Source organism: Colletotrichum abscissum (genome assembly GCF_030869225.1).
Source record: "Colletotrichum abscissum strain IMI 504890 chromosome Unknown Scaffold_9.1, whole genome shotgun sequence".
Lineage (NCBI taxonomy): Eukaryota > Fungi > Ascomycota > Sordariomycetes > Glomerellales > Glomerellaceae > Colletotrichum > Colletotrichum abscissum.
In genome coordinates, this window is record NW_026850536.1 from 661,291 (window position 1) to 686,327 (window position 25,037).

Below are 25,037 nucleotides of genomic sequence, written 5' to 3' on the forward strand. Positions count from 1 at the left end.
CCCCTCAGAACACACGGACACTCCTTTGATGCCCCGAGCTGAGCAAGACAAGACCAGCTCGGGCGGCGCACCGGAGGGTTTTGCTTATTGTTAATAATGACTCTAATGAGTAATGATACCATAGTTTCATTTTGGATAGTCGTTTGGTTAGGCTTGCACGGGAGCAAGCGAAGATACTGAGGCACAGACGTGTTGGATAATACTACATGGTCTTCCACCGTATACATACACTATTTGATGATCACCAGTTCTGCGAGACTCATGATTTCACTAAAACTGATGGTCGCCCTCCATGGATCCACAGGAGAACTCCCTCGAGCTAGATCGCCATCGATTAAAGGAGAGATTCTAGAAGGACTGAGCGCTAAGGGGTGTCTCCACGGTGGTATCGGCGCGGGAGTTTAGATTGAGGGTTGATGCAAAAACTCTCGAGAGTCAAAAAGGAGATCTCCCGGAACGATCATCCGTTGGTTCGTTGGCTCGTTCGCTCGGGAGCTGTGAGCCGGTTGTGTAGGTAGTAATAGTACTCCATATGCGAAAGAAAGTTATTTATGGCGCATTGCTGATCGCTTCCGCTTTAAATTGCCCGCGGGAGATCGTTCGGGGGGGGGGGGGGGGAGATGGGTTGGTTGGTTTTTGGTGGTTTGTTATGCGGGGGAAATTGAAATTGGAGACCATCATGGGTTGTTTCCTCCCCTTGTTCCTGTCAGGCAAAGCCTTTTTTTCTTCTTTTGGTATTAGGGACGAGATCCTGGCTTGACACAGGAAGAATGAGCGGCCTCCATGTTAGGATGGTTTGTAAGGTATCCATGCTCGTGTGCCGTTTCTTCTTCGCTTGATGGCTTGTCAGTTCATCCTTTTCCCTTTGGCATCTGCTGCCGTCCTACCTTTTTAAGGAACTTGCCTGAAGGAAGGTATTGAAGCTCAGACTACTCCGTACCCGTACCTTACTCAGTACAGTCGATCAATGCCAATTGATCATGCTTATAAGAATATTTGATCCCATCATGCCGAGGAGCAGTATTATGTATTAAAACACTATATATCAAGGTGGGGTGAAGTCTTGGCTTCCCAAGTTCCTGTGGGGCTCTGACTTCAGATATCCCTGTAGAGGCAGTCAATGATCCGCGCATCCTCCCATCTCCAACAACACATGGCACCAGCCAGCCTGCAAAGCCAGAACTCTGTCCGACGCTGACACTCAAGCCACAGCTTCAGAATGATACACAACGCGCGTATGCTCAGCCAAAGGGAAAAGATAAGAGAAGTCCCCACTCGTTGACATTTTTTGACAAAGCTTTTAGAGCTTGCGACATCTTATCCTGCACCCTCCCCCCCGCCCCATCCGGTCCGTTCCGGTTGGAAGACGGAGCTGAAGCTCCCGTCACTCGCACAACATGCCAATAATTCGACACAGTGAGACATCACTCTGGCGCGTATTTTACCTAAGGCAAGGTACGACGAGGCGAGGGGGTTAAGGTAGGTAAAGTCATGTGCGTTCGCGCCAATAGCTGCAGTAGTCCATGACGTAAGGTATACTTCTATCAACCCAAGTGGGCGGTGCGTCGGAGCCTTCGGGGAGAAGGTCATTATGATACCTATGCCGGCGTACGCGTGTAGGTAGGTATTTTTGTGCGAGAGAAACTTCGTACCTGCCACACTTTTTTTTCCAATCCCGCATTCCTCAGCCCGCCGTGTATCCTGGGACGAAGATTGGGACACGCAGCGCGAAAAGGTAGTTTCATCCCTTCCTAACCCATCTTCACCTGTTCAACCGAACTGGCTTCCCCATCCCAATTGGATGTCGTTGCTTGCTGCTCTTCCAAACCTGCGACGGCGTCACGCAGCGAACTCGCCGTCTCATCTTCGGCCCCAGCAACCTACCTACTTACACTCTCCCGTCTCCTCCTAATCCAATCACCATCTAGTGGAGCAATACTTCATTCAAAGGGACAACCGGGGCACCACCGCGACCATGAAAGCCGCCTCAGCCGACCCCTTTGGCCAGATCCTCAAGGATCTAGTCCTCATCGTCATCAGCGTCGCTTTCATCCCCTTGACGACGATCATCCTCGCCTTGACTTATGTGTGGCAGCGCTTCCTACGTCCCGGCCAGGCCTTTGACCCCGCCGCCGCCACGGACCGCCAGCAGCAGCAGCGCCGCACCATCCTCGTCACCGGCGTCGGCATGACAAAGGGCCTAACCCTCGCCCGACTGTTCCACCAAGCCGGTCACCGCGTCGTGGGCGCCGACTTCTCTCCCCACGCCTGCGGCAGCCGGTCCACCGCCCTCGCCGCCTACCACGTCCTACAGAAACCCGGCCGAGCTGGAGGCGGCGCCGACCCGTACCTCGACTCGGTGCTGAGGATTGTGGAGCGAGAGAAGGTCGACCTCTGGGTCAGCTGCTCGGGCGTCGGGTCCGCCGTCGAGGACGGCGTCGTCAAGGAGGTCGTCGAGGCCCGCACGCGGTGCCGCGCCGTGCAACCCGACGTCGCGCGCACCCGGATCCTGCACGAGAAGGATTCCTTCATGGACCACACGCGGGAGACGGGCCTGCGCGTGCCAGAGTCATATCTCGTCACGAGCCGACATGAGATGCTGGCCGCGCTGGAAGAAGCGTCGGGGGGACTGTCCTACGACGCCGAGTCCGAGACCACCGCCAAGAACACCAGGAAGCCGCCGCCGCGCTTCATCGCAAAGTCGGTGGGCGTCAACGACCGCGGCCGCGGCGACATGACGCTGCTGCCGCTGCCGACGGAGAAGCAGACGTACGATCACGTCTACCACCTCGAGTGGCTGGGCATGTCAGACAAGGAGCCCTGGCTGTTGCAGGAGTACATTGACGGCGACGAGTTCTGCACGCACGCGCTCGTGGTCCGCGGGGAGGTGAGAGCGTTTGTGGCGTGCCGCTCGGCGGAGCTGCTGATGCACTACGTCACGCTGCCGGCCTCGTCGCCGCTGTCGAGGGCGATGCTCGAGTTTACGCGGAGGCAGGCCGCGTCGTTTGGGGATGCGTATACGGGCCACCTGAGTTTCGATTTCATGGTGAGCTACGAGGACGTTGCTGCGGCGGAGGCGGGGGATGGATGTAAGCCTGAGCAGCTGAAGCTGTATCCGATCGAGTGTAACCCGCGGGCGCACACGGCTGTCGCGTTATTTGGAGAGACTCCGGACATGGTGGAGCAGTACCTGAGCGTACTTGACGAGGCGGGAACCTCTGGGGGCAGTTCGGAGATGGATGTGGTGACGCCTAGGAGGCCGTCCAAATACTACTGGATCGGACATGACCTCTTCACGCTGCTGCTGCTGCCGACGGCGAGGGTACTGCTCTTCCGGATGTCGATTGCGGCGTACTGGCGGTCTGTGAAGACGTTTGTCGAGCACGTGCTATTCTGGAAGGACGGGACGTTTGAGCTGTGGGATCCGTTGCCGGCGTGGTGGCTCTATCACGTCTACTGGCCCATGATGTTCTGGGACTGCGTTGTGAACCGGCGGAGCTGGAGCCGAATCAATGTGAGCACTACAAAGATGTTTGAGTGCGATTAAGTAATTTGGTATGAGTGTAGATGCCGTGTTGGTTGGCGGTTTGCAATCCATGGCTAGGTACCTAGTCCTTATTAGATGTCACGTGTTGTTGACTTATCAAACCATCGGAGCTTTGTGGTGGTTTTCAAATGTTTCCAGGGCCCAAATCCAGGCAGAGCATAGCCCAGAGAAGACCAATTAAAATAGAACTTCAAAGCAGTCAAACTCATGATCAAAATGGATTCGGTGGCTGCTTTCTTGTTGGGCTCACATGGCAAGTAACACCAGATACTAGGTAGATCTCGGACTTGACCCTTAGTGCCGGGATCAGCGACCCAGAAAACTCAATTGCGACGCTCATGTCACTTTAGGGCGGAGGTCCAAAACGCATTTTTGGCATCCTTTCTGTCAAAAAGGCGCCCTTTGAGCAGGGCTGGGTGCATTATGCTTATAATCGGAGCCGTTCCGAGGGCATTCCGGCCGGTGTTCCGAGCGACAAACCCCGCGTTGAGCCGCCCCGCGCGGCTGGCTGACGAGTAGTCGAGTCCTCCGTACGCCACGACGAACAGCTTTCGACACCATTGACCTATTACATTACTGCATTCGGAATCCACCTTCCAAGAACCGGGGAAATAGGAAATCGGACAATGATGTGATGGGCGGGCCATGGTGGAGTACCAGATAGAGATGCACACTTCCATGTCGTCTATGGACAGCCGACCCTAGTTTGTGAAATGCTCTTGATTGGCCGGGCTATTACTTACTACGTCCACAACACAATTGACTTCATCTCATGTGTGCGTCTCTCATACTGCTGGAAAGGTGGCATTAAAGACTCGAGATATCATTCTCTATAAGACGGATAGTCCTGCCCTCCAATACACGTACCCAGGCTCTGAGCGAAGGACATCAGTACCAGCACTTGGACATTGATTAGTAGACCTTCTTCAAGATGGATTCATCCGAATTCCGCACCGCGGCCGCAGAGGCCATAGAAGACAGTAAGTCTCTCATCACACGCTCCTGAATCTCATCACCACCAAACACCCTCACCCCAATCCTCATCCTCCAACCCCTCTCACGAAGCCCTCAAGCACTAACCACCATCCCCCAGTCACAAAATACTACGACACAATCACCTCCCAACCAAAAGTCCTCCCCTCGGTAACCCCAGGCTACCTCCGCCCCCTCCTCCCGCAATCCGCCCCCGAGGACCCGGAATCATGGCAGACCATCCACGCCGACCTCCAATCCCACATCGTGCCCGGCATAACCCACTGGCAATCCCCTTCCTTCCACGCCTTCTTCCCCTGCTCCTCCTCCTACCCGGCCATGCTCGCCGAGCTCTACTCAAACGCCTTCAACGGCGCCCACTTCAACTGGATCTGCTCCCCCGCCGTCACCGAGCTCGAGACGATCGTCCTCGACTGGCTCGCCCGGCTCCTGAACCTGCCCGCGCCGTACCTCTCCACCGCGCCCACCCGCGGCGGCGGCGTCCTCCACGGCACCGCCTCCGAGGCCATCCTCACCGTCATGGTCGCCGCCCGCGACAAGTTCCTCCGCGCCCGCACCGCCCACCTCCCCGCGGACTCGGAAGAAAAGGAGGACGAGACCTGGCGCCTGCGCTCCAAGCTCGTCGCCCTCGGCAGCGAAATGGCGCACTCGTCCACGAAGAAGGCGGCGCAGGTCCTCGGCGTCCGCTTCGCCACCGTCCCGGCCCCGGCGGAAACGGGCTACGCAATGTCCGGGGCCGCCCTCGCCTCCACCGTCGCCGCGCTCCGCGCAAAGGGGCTGGAGCCGTTCTACCTCACCGCGACCCTCGGCACCACCGACACCTGCGCCGTCGACGACTTCCCGGGCATCAAGGACGCTCTGGCCCCCGACGAGCAGGACGGCATCTGGGTCCACGTCGACGCCGCCTACGCCGGCTCAGCTCTCATCCTCCCGCAGAACGCGCACCTCACGGCGCCCTTTGCCGCCTTCCACTCCTTCAACGTGAACCCGCACAAGTGGATGCTCACAAACTTCGACTGCTCCGCCCTCTGGGTGCGCGACCGCGCCTGGCTCGTCGAGTCGCTGAGCATCAAACCCGCGTACCTGCGCAACCAGTTCTCCGAGGCGGGGTTGGTGACGGACTACCGCGACTGGCAGATCCCGCTCGGCCGGCGCTTCCGCAGCCTGAAGCTGTGGTTCGTGCTGCGGGCGTACGGCGCCAGCGGGATCCGGAAGCATCTGGAGAGGGGGATCCGGCTCGGGGAGAGGTTTGCGGAGATGGTGGAGTCGAGGGGGGATCTGTTCGAGATTGTGACGGGGCCGCGGTATGCTCTGGTCGTGTTCACGTGCAAGGCCGGCGATAGAGAGAAGAGCAACAAGGTGACGGAGGCGGTGTTGGAGAGCGTGAACGGGGAGGGCGTGATTTATTTGACGCCGACGACGCTTCATGGGCTGTATGGCATTCGCATGTGTACCGGGAGCAGCCAGGTTATTGAGGAGGGGCACGTCCAGAAGGCGTTTGATATCATTGTCGCGGCTACCGAGAAGGCGCTTGCCGATGGACAGTAGAGTTCTCTTAGAGTCCTTTATTTTGGTACGTAGAATGCATCGCGTCAATAGACTCGGATATGAGTAAACATGCTTGGACTTACGGCTCTTGAGTGCCCGATGAAGACTGCCATGTAAAAGTGGGAACGATGCTTTGGGTGCTGAAATTTCGATCTCGGCGTTCAATGTTGATCTTGAACACGACGCTGCATTATGATTCTTCTGTATAAGCTGCTTATGGTAACCAAATATCCCGTATTTCAGTCACTCCCCATTTGATCTGGGCACAATGTAGCTAGTCAACAGCCAAGAATGTAAGAAGTTGACAATGACCCACGTATCCTGCACGCAAGTGAACGAGGTGAGATGGTGATATCCACTAATTTATTTTCAGATGCAAGGCATGGTTTGAACTGCAGATATGTATGATTGAAAATTCAACGAAAGATCTGTTAAAAAGATTAACCAACGCAAAAACGTCTAAACCATGTGAATGCTTCGCTCCAACAAAAGACTCGATCCCTTACTCTGAGAAGGGTATTGTATCTGTATCTGTTTTCGATTCTTCCATATGCAGAATCCACCCTATCCCATGCTAATCATAATCATTCTCATAATGTCGTTTATTTATGCAGTGTCGTATGTCAATCAACCCCATCGCTCGTCCGTCCGAACCAGGGCATGCCGACGACGCACACCACACTAGATCCTCTATCCCTCTCTCTCTCAAAATAGAATCCTTACCAATTCGAATAATAATCTCTCGACCTCGACACAGGAATGCTCTGACTCCGCCTCCGCTCGTTATACCTAGGCCGACGGTCCCCATAGCCATAATCCCTCTCAAACTGATCCACAGCCCTCACGTACTCCCTCCCTCCAACGCCCCTCACACTAACACTCTCCTCCCTCACAGCGGTCCCCCGCGTCGCCCTCGCCTCCGAAACATCGCTCGGCGGTGGCGCATAGTCCCTCACGGACTTAAACTCCCTCTCATGCCAATCCGGGTCGTAGTAATCCCGATCGCTCCTATCATCCCGAAAACTCCTCCCGTCGTCGGTTCTGCCGTCGTCGTCGTCGTCGTGTCTGCTGCCGTACCTCTCCCTATTCCTGCCCCTGTCTCTATCATATCCAGCCTGGCTGCGACTGCTCCTCGGCGCGCGGGACCCCGACTGCCTCTCCCTCTGCCTCCGCCTCTCCTCCCTCCTCTCCTCCTCCTCGTGTTTTGCTTCTTTGCGCTTGAGCGAATTGTCGATCCCAAAGGCGACCGTCGCGCCAATGAGGCCGAGGGCGATGGCCTGGCCCCAGTCGAAGCCGGCGACCTCTTTTTCGAACTCTTTGCGTTCTTTGCGTTTTTCGGGTTCCGCTTTCCAGGGTCGTGGATCGGGCGGGAGGAGCTTGCTCGGCTTCACCATTTTGTGTAGGGGTGTGTTGGTATGTATGTGTGTGTATTGTCCTTTCCGTCGTTGACTTTGTATATGTTTCGAGCTCTTGAATATTGAGATGTAGATGGTGTATAAGTTTGACGGCAGTTTATTTTATGGTTTCGGTTTAGTGTCAAAGGCGGTTGTTCAACGTTCCCCGTACTCGAACAGTTTCTTTGTTTCCGTTGTTCTTGATATACGTCTCGAGGGTAAAGCGTGGTGAGGCTGGTGGTTTTGGCGTCCCCTCAGAACGGCATTAAAGTGCCGAAGGTGCAAAAAAGAACGCGGTGGTACGTAGGATTATATATCTCAAAGGATTGCAGGTGGCGTCAAGGCCCCTTGTCGAGGATAGGGCAAGAAAGGCACAGAAGGGAAGGGGTACGGATGCCGAATTGAGACAAAATATGCAGGGGAGACTCTGACGGCGTTGCACTTTTCAACGGCAATCGGGAAGGGATCTGGATCGACTTGTGTGGCTTGCTGGCAGGGGGGGGGGGGGATGAACCACACAAAGTGAATATCTTGGGTATGAAATGACAAGCACCACGGATAACAAGCACAAGAGAGACATTTGCTGGGCACATCTAGAAATTTAATACCTACCCAAGCTACACTAACCCAGCCCCGGGTCCCCTTCACCGCTGGACGCCGGCATTCCCCCGCATCCACTAGCTGAACAAGCCCGACACCTTTCGTGATCCATGTTTCGACTGCCGGGAGCCTAGGGGAAGCTTGCCCATTGGGCTCGAGCTGGAAAGCTTGTCGTCACCGTGCCTGCATGATGTCATGGGGTTCGGCCCCGAAATGCTCCTCACTTAGCCCCACTCACGGTATGTCGCTGGTCTTACCCCATCATTCCCGCCAAGCCGTTGACGTCAAAAGCGTTCTCGATCTGGCCATAGCTCCCGGGCTTCACCATTCTCCATCCAATTGCTCCAAAACGCAAAACGGCTCCACCAGACAACGAATGAGGCCCGGGCAGCATCAGCACTGCAGCAGTGCAACGCAGCACCCACAGGCTACAGCTCGAGAGCCCAAATGCCTTACAACAAAATCATCATGAGACCATCGTGCCATCCTTGCCATCGTATCCTCGTGAGGCATGAGTCGTGCCCTCTTATCCGAACACCTACGCAAACTCTCCCGTACACCCTCGGGGAACAGATCCTGTCTAAGCCACGAGGGCCAGCAGGCACCCCCCCCCCCCCCTCCCCTTGGTTTAGGCTGAACGCCTGTGACAAGCGGTTGACGCCGTCACCGCCAGCCGCGGGAAGCAAGCACGCAAGAAACATCAATTTTGAGGCACACATCGCAAAGGAAAACACATTGGTCCGTTGTGGCAGTGCAAAGGTGGTATCATTCATGCTCCTCGTGTAGGCAAATCATGTCTAAGGTCTGAGAATCTACTAGATGCTGGCTCTCCTGGGTGCCATGGTCCGCCGCATCGCCTTCTTTGCTTCCGTTTCTTCCATGAACGGCAACGACCCGTCGTTTCTAAGCTTCTGCAAATACTCCTGTCCATACTTGTATCCCATCTGGTAGAGCTCGTCAAACTTGCCAAAGTCGAGCGTGCCATAGTCATCAATCGGAGGCCGCATGTAAAAGCAGCCTGGCATCGTCTTCGCCCGTTCCAAGGCATCGACACTAGACACGTAAGCCAGTCTAGCCTGAATCTCGGCCAACGTCGGCGGGTTGGCTGTGCCCGAGAACGGATTCCACCTATTCCAGAATGCCCACACTCCCGACAGCGAATCACCATACGCCTGTGGAGTATCGTCGTCCAGTGACCCAACGTCAACTGAAAAGATGGTGTCCACACCCAACCTCTTCATGTGAGAGACAGTCAGATTATCAATGTAGCCACCATCTAACAGCATACTGCCCTCATCGCAGAGCGGCGGAAGCAAGCCAGCCAGTGACATGGAAGCTCTGATGTATCTCCACGCATAGCCACTGGTGTGGTATTCGATTCGGCTCTTGCTGATGTTTGTCGTGTTGCAATAGTACTCGAGCCAAAAGTCTTCAATCTGAGTCTTGCCAAACGTCTTGAAGATACCGCGATTGAACTCGTGGCCCGTGGTGTAAGAGGCAGTCGGGTATGTGAGATCGAGAGCGAAACGCCACATGCTGGCCATGCGGCCAGAAAACTTCTTGGCGAGGCCGAAGATGGGAACAACATCGGCATGGCGGGCATATAGAGCGCCGATGAACGCGCCGATTGAGGTCCCGCCAACAACGTCAATGGGGATGCCAGACTCTTCCATGGCCTGAATGATGCCGATTTGGGTGATGCCTCTTGCGCCGCCACCACCTAGGACGAGGCCAACAGATTTGCCGCAGAGACGTCTCGCCAGACGATGGAAGTCGCCCTTGTAGGGTGCATCTGGAGAGTAGAACGGACTGTGCCGAACCTTCCTCGAAGTGTACTTTTGAATCTCCGCCTGGATGATCTGAACCCTTTCCTTCAAGGTGCTCGTTCGCTTTGAGGGCGGATGCGCAGGCATGATGTTTGCCCCGAGAGGCATTTGGACGTGGTAGTGTCCACCATTGATCCACATCCGATTCCTCAGCCAGGCTCGAGTCAACCCCGACTGGGAGTACCTCTCAGAGTGGAGAAGGACGAGAAGTTTCCTCGCAGTCGACTTCATGCCCAACATGAAACGCTCATACTCTCCAATCTCCGGAGATCCTTCAGCAAGACCAACAAGAAGGATGCAATCGGCCTGAGTGATGCATGTCTGAGTCCAGGGAGAATTGACGTTGGTGTCTGATGCATAGTTAGCATCGGTGTTTGAGCAACGAGTGTCATCAACAAGCGTGAGATAGGTAGTCCAATCAGGAAAAAATTAGAGTATGTTTGGCCATCAACGGCTTTTGCCTCCGCAAACGGTGTTTGTTCATCATAAAAGGGACAGTGTAGGTGAATAGAGAGAGAAAAAAGGGATCTTACCTGCAACGTATACGACGAGGCCATACTTTTCCTCGAGGTCAGCCAAGTATTGGGAGAGCTTCAGCTTTCCCATCTTGTTGAAAGCATGCTTGCCGAGATGGTTGAGAATGGCAGATTGGTTGAGGGAGGTGGCACCGTTTGCAGGACCAACCTGAGACAAGGCGTTCATCAACCGATTACCAAACTCAACCACAGGAACACCAGAAGTCACTGGCAAGATCGCAACGGTCCTCAGGTTGAGTGACGAAGAGCCTTTGGTGATTGTGTTAGCGTTGCCTGCCTCCTTGGAGAGAAGCTGTGAGGGGTCATCGACAAGGTTCCTCATCCGCGACGCAATGATCTTGGAAATCTTGATCGTGATGTTCGGGTGCTCCTGGGCAAGACTGTTGAAGAGTGTGCGTGGGAACTTGACCAGCTCAGTCTGACGGATGGCATGGAGCGTGCCTGGTCTGACAGACTCCGTCAAGACTTCGAGTTCACCCACACTCTCGCCTTGACCGAACTCGGCTCGCACACTGACACCGCCATCTTTCCTGTCCTGCACGAGACGAAGTCGGCCATTGAGAACAATGTGAATCGCCTCGCTCTCCTCGCCCTCATGGAAAAGCACTTGACCAGCATCAACCTGCTCCCAGTCAAGGGCAAAGTCGATGTGCATAATTAGACGCGGGAGCAAGCTCGTCAGTCGCTTAGCCATTGTAAGCAGAACAATGGGATAACGGTCGACGATCCTCTCGAGAGCGGAACGCGGCAGAAAGCCGACATAGACGTCCGTCTTGGCCACGACGTCGATAAAAGATCGGTACGACGACACTGTGCCTACGTATCCAGCAAGGCCACCTGGCTTAATGAGTGACACACTGCGACGATAGGGCTGCTTCTTCTTCGCGTCCATATGATCAGGCGGATACGCAGGAGACCCATCCATACCCATATGGTCGGTGTGCAGAGTCGTTCTACTTGAGGACTGCAAAATGTCTGCTGAGGTGTCCTCCTTCGACGTGCAAATGTCGAGGAAGCCATCAACAACGTAGTAGAGGCCAGGATTGCGCTCGCCTTGCTCAACCAAAACGGAACCCTTGGGGAAGAAGACAATCTCCACATCATCCTTCATATCGCTTGCCAGGATATGCGCATTGGGTGGCGTGTTCAGTGTAAAGCCTCCAGATGTCATGGATTCCGTGTCTCCATCACCAGAGGCATCGAAAGGGCCCATTAGACCGAATGCATTGTTGCCCAGTCCAGGTCTTGATCGCCTCTGGTCGTAAGAGAAGAGCCGTGGGGATCCTTCGACAGACTCAGCCTCACGGGAGACGCTTCCGTTGCTGCTCAGACCGATCGCTTTGAACATACATTCAAGGATGGACTGACGGAAGAGGTTGTCTTCATCCAGGGACTCTCGGCCGTCGATCGAGCCTCGAGATTGCCTTTGAGTTGTGAACGGGTTGAATGCTCGCTGGGCAAGCGGGCTTGTACCCTCGTGACGGAGAGCGTCAGCGACTTGTTCGAGGTGAACACTAGCCGAACCAGATGGTCGGTGGCCAATATGCCGTGCTGACTGGATGTTGGCCAAAAGATCACCAGGACTGGTCTGAGTGGAAGCTCTCTCCCTTGGCGGTCCGATGGTAGTAGCGACCTGAGAAAATGACCTCTCCTTGGTGGTCATGGAATGCATCATTGCATCCTTGCGAAGAGTCGAGGTTGACTTCCGCCGACGATGCGCGTTTGCGTTGTGCAGTGCTATGCCTTTGCTCTCCGATTCGCCGCCCACTCTCTCCCGCTCCCGATCAAACTTCTCCTTCAGACGCTGCAAGGCATCGCCCCTAAGCATGTTGGGCAACTGACATGAGGTAAAAGAAAGCATGTTCTTCTCCGTTTGCAGGACTTCACCAGTGAGTCCCAGGTAATTGTAAGCCGTCGCCAATGTAACTCTCTGGAAACGGGAGAGAATGACTTGAACAATGTGGGAAGTGGCCTTGGGGTAGACCTTGGTGAGTCGGCGAAATGCGCTTGCTGGGATGATGGCGATAGTCGTGTCTACCGTCGCCCTTGCAATGATATCTGGGTGCGCTGAGCCAGAAGTTGCTCGACTCTGAAGAGGAGGGCGCTTCGGCTGGCGAGCACTGCTGGGGACACTGCCGCTGCTGTCAAGCGAAATAGGTGGAATTCTTGCGCTGCCAGGCAAGTTGGGTGTAGTGGCCCGCTTTGGAGGCTCCTCAATCCTTACCCCAGTCCTTTCCTCCGATGTCTCTGGAAACTCGGGAGTTGCTGGGAACGGACTGGCAGGGTCTGATGGCATGCGGCGGAAGCCTGCGGTGCGCGGGAATGGTGAGGTTCTCAGTCCACCACTGCCTGAGGTGGGTTCCGGGGTGTCGTCATCTGTCGAACGAAGCTTGACGTCTTCCGTGAACAGTGACATGATGGAGAAGAGGGACGACATGGGAGCTCCATTGCGAACCTCCGTAAGCAGTTGGTATCTCTGTTGTGGGGCTGATGACATGTCGTCGTCTTCTCCAGGATAGGCAGAATCTCCCCCGAAGCTGTCGCAAGGGTCCGGATCCATGGCTCTAGCATTTCGGCCAGATTTGACAAAGATTTCCACAAGACCGTCGACGACGATACAGAATCCCTTCTCCTCTTCCAGGTTGAAGGTCTCGCCAGCGATAAGCTTGCGAGTCTGCATGCTCCGGGTCAACTCGTGAAAGACCTGCCGCTCAAGGTAGCCAAAGATTCTGATGGCACTGAGGAACTCGTCCAAATAGCTCGAAAGGCCTGATTTCTTGCCCTCATCGTGGGATTCGGGAAACAAGTCGACGTCAGGCTCTTTCCTCTGCGGCTCCGGAGGAAGTCGAGAGTACATGTTGAGGATGCGATATCGCACCACCCAACTGACGGCGGATATGATGGCAACCATGATTACCATGCTGCGCGTCAAGTCAGCAGAAGCTCAGAGGCAGCCTGATAGAATGATGAAGCGCGTACAGAGTAGTGGCGTTCATCGTCACAGTCCAGCTTGTCGAGAACAAGGTGAAGAGGACGGTAGGAATTGTAATGGTAACGATTCGAATCGCCCAATACAGGATCGAAGAGATCAAGGACAGAATGGCGAGGATCAACCGGCCAAAAAGCCCCAGCCAGCTGGACGATCCCTGAGCTGCGACGACCTCCTGCGCACGCGTAAACGCGGACGGCAGGGCCTCGGGAGAAGCTTTCATTGTGGCCGACAAGCTCTCTGATACCGCGTGGGTGGCACTCGAAATGTCGGACGACGACATGGCTGCGGTGTGTGATGTTGGGACGGGCGTTGCAGCATAATGCAGCAAGCAGGTGAAAAGACAGATTACATGGTGCAGTGCGACCCTGAGGCTCGCAGGGTGCGGGCAAGGGAGAGCCTCTGGTTTTAAGCCGTTGTTTGGTGGCTGAGACGCAGGACCGAGGTGGAAGGTGGTTGGAGAGAGAAGAGGGAAAAAATAGAAGAGGGAGGAAGAAAAGAGCTTTTGCGCTGTGGGGGAGCTTGAAGAAGCTTGCAGCATGGAGGAACATGGGCACGGGCGGTCAGCCAGTTTGTGCCGCCCCACCCCGCCAAAATGTTTCCAGGGCGGGCGGAACGTGCGGCATGTGACGGCAGCCCGGCCTAACAGTGCGTGCCCATGGCTTTCCTTAATGTGGTGGTGTTGGTAATGCTGCATGGAGGGGCACGACTGGCCTGCACTTGTGTAAATCATACACCAGGAAACTTTGATCGTTAAAGATCAGTTCACGGTTTCCAACAACCAACTATCGACACCAAGTTGCGCACTTTCTCCCGCTATACGACGCATGTTTTGAACCTAACACCCAACAATTAGACGCGATGCCCTTTGCGCAGCTCATTCTCGGTGCTCCAGGCTCTGGAAAGAGCACCTATTGCGATGGCAGTAGGCTACCCTTGCCAACACATACAACTTTGTCGTCTACGATGCTAATACAATGCGCCTAGTGCACCAGTTTATGGGCGCCATTGGCCGCGCATGCTCCGTGGTCAACCTCGATCCCGCAAACGATCACACAAACTATCCGAAAGCTCTCGATATCCGCGACCTCGTCAAGCTAGAAGATATCATGGCTGGTGACAAGCTGGGCCCCAACGGCGGCATCCTCTATGCCCTAGAGGAGCTCGAGCACAACATGGAGTGGCTGGAGGAAGGCTTGAAAGAATTCAGCGAAGACTACATTCTCTTTGACTGCCCGGGTCAAGTCGAGCTATATACACACCACAACTCTCTGCGCAATATCTTCTCCAGGCTGCAGAAGATTGGCTTTAGAGTAAGCTGCCCACGATAATCCCCCCCCGGACCGACCTCGCTGACGTTTTCCTAGCTTGTCGTCGTACATCTCTCCGATTCCTTTTGCTTGACCCAACCCTCGCTGTACATCTCCAACCTACTCCTGGCCCTTCGCGCCATGCTCCAGATGGACATGCCACACATCAACGTCCTGACCAAGATCGATAAAGTCGCCTCCTATGACGATCTCCCCTTCAACCTCGAATACTATACCGACGTCGATGACCTCTCGTATCTGATCCCATACTTGGAAGAAGAATCGCCGGCGATGCGCAACGAAAAGTTCAGCAGACTCAATGAAGCCGTGTCAAACATGATCGAGAGCTACAGCCTAGTCCGGTTCGAGGTCCTGGCAGTCGAAGACAAGAAGAGCATGATGCATCTCCTCCGGGTGATCGACCGAGCAGGAGGATACGCCTTTGGCAGTGCAGAAGGCGCAAATGACTCCGTCTGGCAGGTCGCAATGCGCAACGAGTCGTCTATGATGGAGGTGCAGGATATCCAGGAGCGCTGGGTCGATCGTAAGGCGGAATACGACGAGCTGGAGCGGAAGGAATGGGAAGAGCAGGCCAAGATGCGGGAGGAGGATGATCCCAGCGCCGGGCAGGCGCCGCCGCCGCCGGCCGACGATTATGATCCAGACTTTGGCGACATGACGATACCTGCAGATAGTGGCATAAAAGTAGTGCGCAAGAACAAATGATACCCTTCAGCCGTCATCTTCAATCACGTCATCTTCGTCAGACACGTCCGACGCATCGAACATGACCGCGTCCTCGGCTTCGGTCCTGGGCTCTGAGAAAAGCGGCAACGCGCCGCCGGCAGCAGCCGCGGAAGAATCTTTGGCGGCAAGCACGAGCTGTCTCGCTTGACGAATGGCCTCTTCCTCGGCCTTTCGAATAGTCCCGCTGACTCTGACAACCTTGAAGGTGCAGGGCTTGCCTTCTCCGCTCTTGAGAGGCACGCGATTCATAAACGTCAGAGCAGCCCAGACTAGACGGTAGTGCGCTCTCTTCACTTTCAAGATGAAAGTCGACGTCGCCTGAGAGAGATACTTGACTACATGACTGTTAGATGCTGCTCAGCACAGACGGACTTATCCTTCTCCGTGAACTCACCGACGAGATTTCCTTCTATAGCACCAGAACCGTAATCACCGAAAAGAATAGCGACCTCAGCTCGTATCGCCTTAAGAAGTGACTGAGGTGTGAGACTTCCGGTCGTCGGTTGATGCATCACCACAAAATCTGGAACATTGGATTTTTGTTTTGAATCTTCTGGCGGGTACAGAATATTGACGAGAATGTATCTCTCTTTGATTCGGACCATCTTGGCGCGCTCAAGATCGTGTCATCCAACGAGAGGAGGAAATCGGCCTTGAAAGTTGAGTCTTGTAAAAGTTCAAGCTTGAGGTACGTATCCTGCAAGTGCAATCCGTTGGAATGGGTCCATGCAAGGACATGAGTATCATTGCTGACTAAGGCGGGGAGCTTCACCTCCGGTAGCTCCCTCCTACCACAAGCTCCCGACGTCACCAGGCATACTAGGTAATCAATCCATTGAGGTGAAAAATACCTAATTCATCTGATTTGATGTGCTTGATGGTCGCCGATTTATCTTGAAGAAAACTGTGTCTGGAAACCATCTTTCACCACTGCTTATAGCATCTCGAGCTACCTCCACTATGACTGACACCCCGCTCAAAGTAGCTATCTTGATCGTGTCGACGACAGCATCGAAGGACCCGTCGACAGACAAATCGGAACTAATCCTACGAGATGTGATTGAAAATGAGGGTGGCGGTAAATGGCAGGTCACCGATACCAAGATTGTGCAAGATCATGTCCCCCAGATCCAACGGCAAATCATGCTCTGGGCGGATTTGGGTCCCGTGGAAGGAGTCAACTTGATCCTTACTACTGGTGGAACTGGATTCGCTGTGTCAGATAACACGCCCGAGGTACGATGAACGCCATATCTGCATATATGCGATCGATGGATGCTGATCACCAAGCAAAGGCTGTCGCAACTCTCCTCCATAGGACCGCCCCAGGCCTGGTTCACGGAATGCTCGCTGCATCCCTGGCCGTGACTCCATGTAAGTGAGTATGATACTCACAAACAACCCCAAAACTGACTGCAGTAGTTGCAATGATGTCAAGACCGGTGGCAGGTACACGCAACAGCACCGTCATCGTCACTCTACCCGGCTCCCCTAAGGGCGCCAAGGAAAACTTACAAGCCATCCTCAAGACCTTGCCGCATGCGTGCGTACAGGCCGCCGGCGCTGACTCCAGGATCCTTCACTCTGGCGGGGTGAAGAAACTCGAGTCTGAGGCGGGAATCCAAGGCGCCTCTGCAGGATCAACAACCAAAAAAGAGCAGACGCACTCTCACGACCACCACAGCCATGATCACAGTCACAGCCACGGCCACGGCCATGGACACTCACATACTCACGGCCATGGCCATGGGGGCCTCGTCAGACACACCAAGCCGGAAGACAACCCCCTCTCCAACGATCCGAGTCTCGGCCCAAGTCGCAGATACAGAGAGTCACCGTACCCGATGCTGGAAGTTGACGATGCCCTGCGACTGATCAAAGACTTCACCCCTGACGCCGAGGTCGTGACGACCAAAGTAGACGTCAACATCATCAACTCGGTTCTCGCAGAAGACGTAACGGCCAGAGAAAGCGTCCCGGCCTTCAGGGCATCCATTGTGGACGGGTACGCGGTGGTGGTACCCGAGGACGGCAACATGAAGGGCGTCTTCCCCGTCACCGCAGTATCCCACGCCGCCCCAGGCGAGGTCAAGACCCTCAAGGAAGGAGAAATCGCGAGAATCACAACAGGAGCCCCCTTACCCCCGGGAGCCACCTCGGTCATTATGGTCGAGGACACCATTCTGAAATCCAAAACCAAGGACGAAAAGGAAGAAAAGGAGGTGGAGATTCTCGCTGACGGCATCAAACCCGGCGAGAACATCCGTGAAGTCGGCAGCGACATTCAAGAAAACGACACAATCCTCAGAAAGGGTGAACAAATCTCTGGCGTCGGTGGCGAAATCGGTCTCCTCGCAGCCGTCGGCGTAGCAGAAGTCCAAACCTACAAGCGCCCCGTCGTCGGCATCCTCTCCACGGGCGACGAGATCATCGAACCCTCCCGCCCGGGCGGCCTTCGCCTCGGCGAAGTCCGCGACACAAACCGCATCACCCTCATGTCTGCAGCCCGCCAGTGGGGTTTCGAAGTCGTCGACCTCGGCATCGCGCGCGACAAGGAAAAGGCCCTCGAGGAGAACCTGCGCGAAGGGCTCCGCCGCAGCGATCTGCTCATCACCACGGGCGGCGTCTCCATGGGCGAGCTGGACCTGCTCAAGCCGACCATCGAGCGGGCCCTCGGCGGCACGATCCACTTTGGCCGCGTGGCCATGAAGCCCGGCAAGCCGACCACGTTCGCCACGGTGCCCGTCAAGACGACGCTCGGGAAGCGGGTCACCAAGACCATCTTCTCGCTGCCGGGAAACCCGGCGTCCGCCCTGGTGACGTTTCACCTCTTTGTCCTGCCGGCGCTGCATAAGCTGTCTGGCATCGAGCCCGCGGGCCTGCCCAAGGTTCCCGTGACGTTGGGTCACGATTTCTCTCTCGACAAGGCTCGGCCAGAGTACCACCGTGCCATAGTCACCGTCGGAAAGGACGGGTCTCTGTCTGCGAGCAGTACCGGCGGTCAACGAAGCTCAAAGGTTGGCAGCCTAAAGTCTGCAAATACCCTGCTCGCTCTCCCGGCCGGTTCGCAGCCGTTGAAGAAGGGGGCCAAGGTGGAGGCTCTGATGATGGGGGACATCCGTGTGGAGTATTGAATCGTTAAGCTACACCCGTACTAATAATAAGAATGCGTGTATGATGACATGATCTTCGGTCTTCAGTCAGTAACGTTGATCCCTCATGTGCCTAGCTGTGCTTGCACGGAGCTCAAAGGATACTCGTCAACTCCTATACCCGATAGAATACACCAGCTACGTGTAAATGACTTGGGCCGAGATCCTATACTAAGCGAATCAGAGGTCGAAAGTTTATGACGCGCAGAAATCATCTCGATGAGGAGCTATAATACGTTGATAGTGTACAATACAAAATGTCCTCGCCCTGCCTGTATGCCATTAACGCCCGCCCAAGTAAACCTTGGTGTAATGCAGTGCTCCACTGTACATCGTGTCCGAGGTAGATAGTTGCTATGCTGTCGGTGATAAACCTCCTCTTTTCGAACCTTTCATATCGTGTGGGCAGCTTGTTATGCCTTATGCCTTGCCGAAAGCGTTGGCCTTGCCAGAGACAAGAAGTCCAACAATCAGACCGAAAAGACCGAGGACAGAGCTGAAAATCTCGACAACGAGAATCTTGACGAAACTGTACCCCGGCTAATTAGCACATGTAAAAGATCGCTCATCGTATCTGGAACAAACATACAGTGTAGGGTCGGCGGCATCGGCCAGCGCGGCTCCACTGCCGTTGATGCCGACTGCGACACCACAGATGAGGTTGCACATTCCGACGGTGATACCGGCCCAGAAGAGGGCGAAACCAGTGTAGTAGCTGTTGCCGTCGTGCAGAACCTCACCCTGGACGTTCTCGAGCTGGGCGGAGAAGACGATAGCCATGATGACGCCGTAGATGGCGACGACTTCGCAGAAAATGATGGAGATCAAGTTCTTAGTTCGCACACGCGGGGCCTTGACGCCCGCGCCGAGGATGGAGGAGCCGGTGATGAAAATACCCCTAGATTTGGTCGCCATGTTAGATTATGCATTGGCCCTGTGTCGTCAATTGCTGGGAAGCTTCGCTCCATACCATGCCGCGCCTACAACGGACAAACCGATGCAAAGGGCAATGCCCGTGTCCGCCCACGCGTAGGGTGAGATAGATTCGAGGAACTCGCCGACGTTGAAAGCCTCGCCCGATCCCGTGAAGAGCATGTCTATGTAAAAGGTGTTAGCTGGGACTGTGATTCGCGGAATAGTCGATGCCATCGCGGAGATGGGGTTTCGTACAAGCTCCTACAACGAGAAGGGTGCTCCCAATGCCTCCCAGGCCATATGTGAGACTCATCGTGCTCGATTCGGTGCGTTGCGTTGCCTGTGTCGTGGTTGTTGTTGACGGTGGAGGGCTTTGGGGGGCGTTGCAGCTACGTCGAGCTCTCTAGTCCAGGCCAGTGAGGTAAGGTATCTGAGGTAAGGCAGAGGGATCCAGAATCGGGAAGGTCACATGATGTGGCTTGATGCATCCTTAGGTAATGCGAGCCAGAGTCAAGGCAAGAAAGACTGACAGGCGTGGCAGGCACCAGGGTGTCATCAGCCACGGCAAGAGCATGTCAGCCCCACATACAGCAGATGAATAAGCAGAATCCAAGGATATCCTCAAACAATGCCACTATAAATACAACCTCGCCTCTTTCACACTCACAACCGCCTAAAACGACCCGCCCGTAGGAGATCAGAACAAATCTCCAAGATGGCCGCCGCACCTCAATCGTTCTACGAGCTTTATCGCCGTAGCAGGTACAGCGCCATCCAAATTAATTACTACATACCTGTGCTACAGATGACTAACTCATTTGCTTGATGCAGCATCGGCCTTGCGCTGACAGATATGCTGGACGATCTCATCAGCGAGGAGCGTATTCACCCTCAGTTGGCGATGAAGATTCTGGCCAACTTCGACCAGGCCATCACAGAGGCTCTGCAAAAGAGCGTCAAGGCTCGCTTGACTTTCAAGGTACGTGCTGCTTACTTACCATCTTGCTCGTTTGCGCCGGAGTTCGATCTCTGTTGCCAGCCTCCGGCGCATAACTCAGAATACTTCTAGTTTAGAAGCGATTCCCTCTTGGAATGCGCAGAAGATGCGCCCCAATTGGCACGAGAATTGTGGCTCAGAGCTAACGTTGCGCGCATCACAGGGAAGCCTGAGCACCTACCGATTCTGCGACGAAGTCTGGACGTTTCTTATCAAGAACGTTCAATTCAAGCTGGATAATGGCGGGCAGATCGTGACCGCCGACAAGGTCAAGATCGTCAGCTGCAACGCCAAGAAGCCCGGTGAAGGCCCTTGAAGGGTATGCGTCAACGATAGTGAGCATCAGAGGCGGCGTCGACCACCTTACTCGGATACACGAACGAGACGCACTTGCGGACAAGGGCGATGGGAACGACAACGAGCGCCCCCAGTGGCTGCATATTACAGGCGTTCAGGTTCATGCTCTTACGATGGCACGGTTTAAGGATACGGGAGTTTGTTCTTTCAAGATTGCCATTTTGATACCATCAGAGGTTTATACAGCATCGTTCATAGGTTTGCGTCAGCGCATCAATAGACTGGCTGCCTGCATTTGAACTATGTTACGACTGGTAATCTTGATTCATGATTCGCTGCGACCAAAACCCAAGTCCGGAATGGTATTATAGCTGGATTGTAGAAATTGGCTCAATGCAGTGATTTGGTTCTTGCCATTGTATTATTCTGCACAGTATGTAGACAAATACTGCTCGCCCATCATACGTCATCTTGTCCCGTTTGTCCCAACTGGGCCAGTCACGATGTCGGATATGACCTCCATTGGCATCTATGCGTTATACCGGTGAATTGTATAGAGACGGAGAGTTGCCGCATAATGTGCTTACAAGTTCTGGCTTCTGAGCCTCGAAGTTGAAGCAATAGCCCCTGCCACTTTGTAGAGGGGAAGCCGATGCCGGGTAACTGTTGAGCCAGCCGGGGCCCCATCTTCCGGAAACGGGGAGTACAACCGAAGTGGTTCCGCGTCGGATTTCCTCCCTGACAATTGGCGATTGGAGACTTGTAACCTGGCGCTTCTTTTCCCCTTCAGCCTCAACGGCCTGTGATTCCAACGTCTTGGTCGCCAATCGAATTCCTTTGTTCATCATAAAAACTTATTTCAAGTTCCAGTGATACTAGTACAAAGATTTTGTCAGACCCACGTTCAAACAGCGAAACAACACCTCCGAGGCTCTGAAAGACAAGGACGCGTGCCCCTGGATTTGCACGCACTGGGATGTTCCCCTTACACTAGTCGTGCGACTTCTCGAGGACTTTGTCAAACAATCCCATCCACACCATTGAGACACACACGCCAGTAGTCGCCATCAGACTTTCCCAACTCCCGCGAACCCGCTCCTCTTTTCTCTGCGCGCACACACACTCTATCCGGCACGTGGGTACATCTGTCTGCAGGAGTTGCTGCTGCACCGAAACCGCAGCAGCAGTAGCAGCGGCGCACCGAGCTACCTTACCTCATCCCCCATCGCCAAGCCCACCACCAAGGCCGTCATCCATCCCGTCCCATCCAAGCAAAGCAGTAATTAGCAGGGATCACTCACGCCAACACCCAATCTCCCTCCTTCCTCTTCCTCTCCTTTCCCTCTCCACATAATGCTCCGCCAGCGACAAGCCGCCGCAGCATCCGCCCCCGACCGCCGCTCTCAAAAGGATCAGATACCCACCATGGCGGGCGCGACGACGACGACCCTGGACCATGAGCGCAGTCCGCTGCTCCCACGCCACGAGGACGACGCACACAGCGAACCGCCAACCGAGGCAGAAGACGACGACGAGCAAGCCACTGAGAGCATGGCTTGGGCACGACGGAATCAGTGGATTGTGCTCGCCGTTGCGAGCGGCGCTTGCGCTGCTTTCAATGGCGTGTTTGCAAAGTTGTGAGTTGATATTCTCGATTCGGCTCATTCGGGGGACTATCGAGTGCGATGACAAGACTTTTTACCACTTTGAGTCGACATCGCAGCTTGAGAACCAAGTTCACTGCTTTGCTTTACCAGAGCAGCTTGTTTCTTAGTTGGTAGCTCTGTGAACTAAATGCGCTCATTTTGAGTGTCTTGGGCACACTGTCGGGCTACGGTCTGTTGAATGCTTTACTTACAACTGCATAGGACCACAACTGAGCTCACAACGACAATATCTCAAGCAATCTCCAACTTTCTTCATCTTCAAGATATCGAAGGAGCCTTTGAGGTTGTCATGCGAGCAGTGAGTTGAATTGGATACTCAACATCATCAAACTGCTAATCCTGTCTCAGGTCTTTTTCGGTCTCAACCTCGTCTTCAACGGCATCGTGAGTTGCCCAGCCTTTTATTCTCACCTACGTGAACTCAACTGACACTTACCTCAGATGTGGACTCTCTTCACAAAAGCACTTGCCAAGGGTCAGTCAACCACGCAGGTGTCCATCATGAACACGTCCTCCAACTTTGTCATCACCGCCATGCTCGGCTTCGTCATCTTCTCCGAGTCGCTGCCGCCGCTCTGGTGGGTCGGCGCCGCCATGCTCGTCGCCGGCAACGTCATCATCGGCCGCAAAGATGAGGAGGCGGACAAGTCTGGCGACTACGCGCCGGTGCCGCAGCAGCCGGGTCTCGCTCCCGTCCCGCTGGATGGCGGCGACGAGGACAAGGACTCCGAGGACGAGGATATTGTCGATTTAGGGGACTTGAACTCTGCGGAACATCGCACTTGAGTTTAGACTGAGGCGATTGCAAATAGGAGACCTTGTACATGTTTGCTTATATATATCATGCATGTTGGTTGGATAGATAGACAATACCCCGAGTCGATTAAGAGTGAACTTAGATGGGCTCCAAATACTTCTCTCTGCTTGTATACAACTGAAGCGACTGGCTCCATACATGAGTGTTTGCATGATCTGGTAGTCGCTACCTACCACTCGACGCATACCGCTCCTCAGAGTGCAAACGAGTTTCTATTAGCGATGCTTCGTCAAGCTATGCTCGTTAATCTGCATTAAGAAAGAAAGAGACAAAAAAAAAGTGAAAAAAAGTGATTCGAACCGGCATAAATAATGCTACAGCGAGACGCCAGGCATCTGTAGACTTTAAATGGCAGGTTCGCGTCAGTGAAGGAGAAGCCGCACGATGAACCACTGGCCCAAAGTGTACTTTCTCGCCCACCCCGACAGACTCTGCGACTTGGTGGGCTATGAAGGACGACGAGGAGTGTATTCGTGTGGGGCTGTGTTGAACCGCAGAGGTGCCTGGTCGTGAAGTGTCTCTCAAGGTTAGTCAGTGAGAACTGCTACCTTGCTTGCGCTTTTTACTCTACTCGACGAGGGAGATTATCCCTTGCCCATGTTATGTCGGGACCAGGCTCAGCTAGGAGATGCGAAATATCCGAGTCCAGTGTCTAAGAGAATCTATAGCCCATCGCTTCAATTAAGATGATTACTAAAGCTTCTGAAAGGGGGGATGGAGGCCGCTATCTCGCCATAAGTGAAGCATATTGATGGATGTAGTGGCTTGAGATCCGCATGACATGTAACTTATCAATATCATCACAGCTAGAAGAGTGAAAAAGAATAAGCTATCGTCCATAGCGTTGTACAGGACCGCGAGCCAACGGAGGAGGCCTTCGCCATTTCCGGCTAGAACTATATCTCTCGGTCATCGGAAGGATACTGTCTATTGATAACTCATCGATCTTTGATCCCTACAAGAGCTGGGATGCAGGGTGGTTGGATAATAGGGGATGACCTAGATGGCCTAGATGGCCTAAGTAAGAGGAGTGTGCCTTGTATTAAAGAAATAACCTCCCTGAGCTCCGAAGAAGTACTGACTCACTAGCATATGTGCCGTCAAGAAGGAGAAGACGCCTAGATCTCACCTCCTTCCCTCTTGTTACAAAATCAACGCTAGGTAGCCGAGAAGTATATCAGAAAGCGCTGACCTCAATATCGCGAGTCCTCTCAACCACCCTTAACCATTTGCTTCTTCCTTCAACCCTATGCATTTAGATATCAAAAGGGTCTCAACACCAAAGGATTCAAGACGAAAAAAGCGTTCACCCCGCCGGTGCTGAACTGGAGGCTACATCTCTTGGTGCTCATGCTGGGATTCGAACTCGGGTACTCGCTAAGCCTGTCGCCGAGTAGGTTGGTTGGCGTATGTGTAAATCGATCGTTGACCATAATCCATTCCACCACCTGTCCCAGTTTGACCTGACCTCTCGACCTAGAGAGGCGCCTGCTGGTGACTGGAATGGATTGGAAAGGGGGGGGGGGGGGGGTATATACCCTTCTCGTGTATTCATACGGGGAGGTAGGTAAGATCGGGGCCGCGAGGAGGGAAGGAACGATGAGATATGCTTTCGCAGCAATTGAACACCGCAAATCTATTCGACGTCTATGTGCCCAAACCCCTATATGTTCGTAACTAATATTGTTGTATACATACGCCC

At 54.3% G+C, this 25,037-nt stretch overlaps 10 protein-coding genes across 10 annotated transcripts; 6 read left to right on the top strand and 4 right to left on the bottom strand.

Moving 5' to 3' along the window:
* Positions 1-1,975: 1,975 nt before the first annotated feature.
* CABS01_04712 (uncharacterized protein) lies at positions 1,976-3,547 on the top strand (the record flags this gene model as incomplete). Its single annotated transcript, XM_060538082.1, has 1 exon — positions 1,976-3,547. One exon carries the CDS (start codon positions 1,976-1,978, stop codon positions 3,545-3,547), a length of 1,572 nt encoding a protein of 523 aa, XP_060389744.1.
* Positions 3,548-4,478: 931 nt separating this feature from the next.
* On the top strand, positions 4,479-6,088 carry CABS01_04713 (uncharacterized protein; the record flags this gene model as incomplete). The annotated part of the gene is made up of 2 exons (XM_060538083.1): positions 4,479-4,527; positions 4,641-6,088. The coding sequence occupies 2 exons, from the start codon at positions 4,479-4,481 to the stop codon at positions 6,086-6,088; spliced, it is 1,497 nt and encodes a 498-aa protein (XP_060389745.1).
* A 719-nt stretch (positions 6,089-6,807) lies between these two features.
* Positions 6,808-7,482, bottom strand: CABS01_04714 (uncharacterized protein; the record flags this gene model as incomplete). The annotated part of the gene is made up of 1 exon (XM_060538084.1): positions 6,808-7,482. The coding sequence occupies one exon, from the start codon at positions 7,480-7,482 to the stop codon at positions 6,808-6,810; it is 675 nt and encodes a 224-aa protein (XP_060389746.1).
* A 1,415-nt stretch (positions 7,483-8,897) lies between these two features.
* On the bottom strand, positions 8,898-13,716 carry CABS01_04715 (lysophospholipase NTE1; the record flags this gene model as incomplete). The annotated part of the gene is made up of 3 exons (XM_060538085.1): positions 8,898-10,258; positions 10,442-13,365; positions 13,424-13,716. 3 exons carry the CDS (start codon positions 13,714-13,716, stop codon positions 8,898-8,900), a joined length of 4,578 nt encoding a protein of 1,525 aa, XP_060389747.1.
* Positions 13,717-14,294: 578 nt separating this feature from the next.
* CABS01_04716 (uncharacterized protein) lies at positions 14,295-15,469 on the top strand (the record flags this gene model as incomplete). Its single annotated transcript, XM_060538086.1, has 3 exons — positions 14,295-14,358; positions 14,421-14,746; positions 14,801-15,469. 3 exons carry the CDS (start codon positions 14,295-14,297, stop codon positions 15,467-15,469), a joined length of 1,059 nt encoding a protein of 352 aa, XP_060389748.1.
* A 6-nt stretch (positions 15,470-15,475) lies between these two features.
* Positions 15,476-16,095, bottom strand: CABS01_04717 (Rpp14/Pop5 family protein; the record flags this gene model as incomplete). Its single annotated transcript, XM_060538087.1, has 2 exons — positions 15,476-15,825; positions 15,885-16,095. 2 exons carry the CDS (start codon positions 16,093-16,095, stop codon positions 15,476-15,478), a joined length of 561 nt encoding a protein of 186 aa, XP_060389749.1.
* A 355-nt stretch (positions 16,096-16,450) lies between these two features.
* CABS01_04718 (molybdenum cofactor synthesis domain-containing protein) lies at positions 16,451-18,624 on the top strand (the record flags this gene model as incomplete). Its single annotated transcript, XM_060538088.1, has 3 exons — positions 16,451-16,726; positions 16,786-16,864; positions 16,913-18,624. The coding sequence occupies 3 exons, from the start codon at positions 16,451-16,453 to the stop codon at positions 18,622-18,624; spliced, it is 2,067 nt and encodes a 688-aa protein (XP_060389750.1).
* Positions 18,625-19,062: 438 nt separating this feature from the next.
* Positions 19,063-19,870, bottom strand: CABS01_04719 (ATP synthase subunit C; the record flags this gene model as incomplete). Its single annotated transcript, XM_060538089.1, has 4 exons — positions 19,063-19,171; positions 19,232-19,540; positions 19,613-19,739; positions 19,813-19,870. The coding sequence occupies 4 exons, from the start codon at positions 19,868-19,870 to the stop codon at positions 19,063-19,065; spliced, it is 603 nt and encodes a 200-aa protein (XP_060389751.1).
* A 402-nt stretch (positions 19,871-20,272) lies between these two features.
* On the top strand, positions 20,273-20,870 carry CABS01_04720 (transcription initiation factor IIA; the record flags this gene model as incomplete). The annotated part of the gene is made up of 3 exons (XM_060538090.1): positions 20,273-20,319; positions 20,389-20,536; positions 20,718-20,870. The coding sequence occupies 3 exons, from the start codon at positions 20,273-20,275 to the stop codon at positions 20,868-20,870; spliced, it is 348 nt and encodes a 115-aa protein (XP_060389752.1).
* Positions 20,871-22,204: 1,334 nt separating this feature from the next.
* Positions 22,205-23,304, top strand: CABS01_04721 (uncharacterized protein; the record flags this gene model as incomplete). Its single annotated transcript, XM_060538091.1, has 4 exons — positions 22,205-22,488; positions 22,720-22,816; positions 22,867-22,902; positions 22,960-23,304. The coding sequence occupies 4 exons, from the start codon at positions 22,205-22,207 to the stop codon at positions 23,302-23,304; spliced, it is 762 nt and encodes a 253-aa protein (XP_060389753.1).
* Between the last annotated feature and the right edge of the window lie 1,733 nt (positions 23,305-25,037).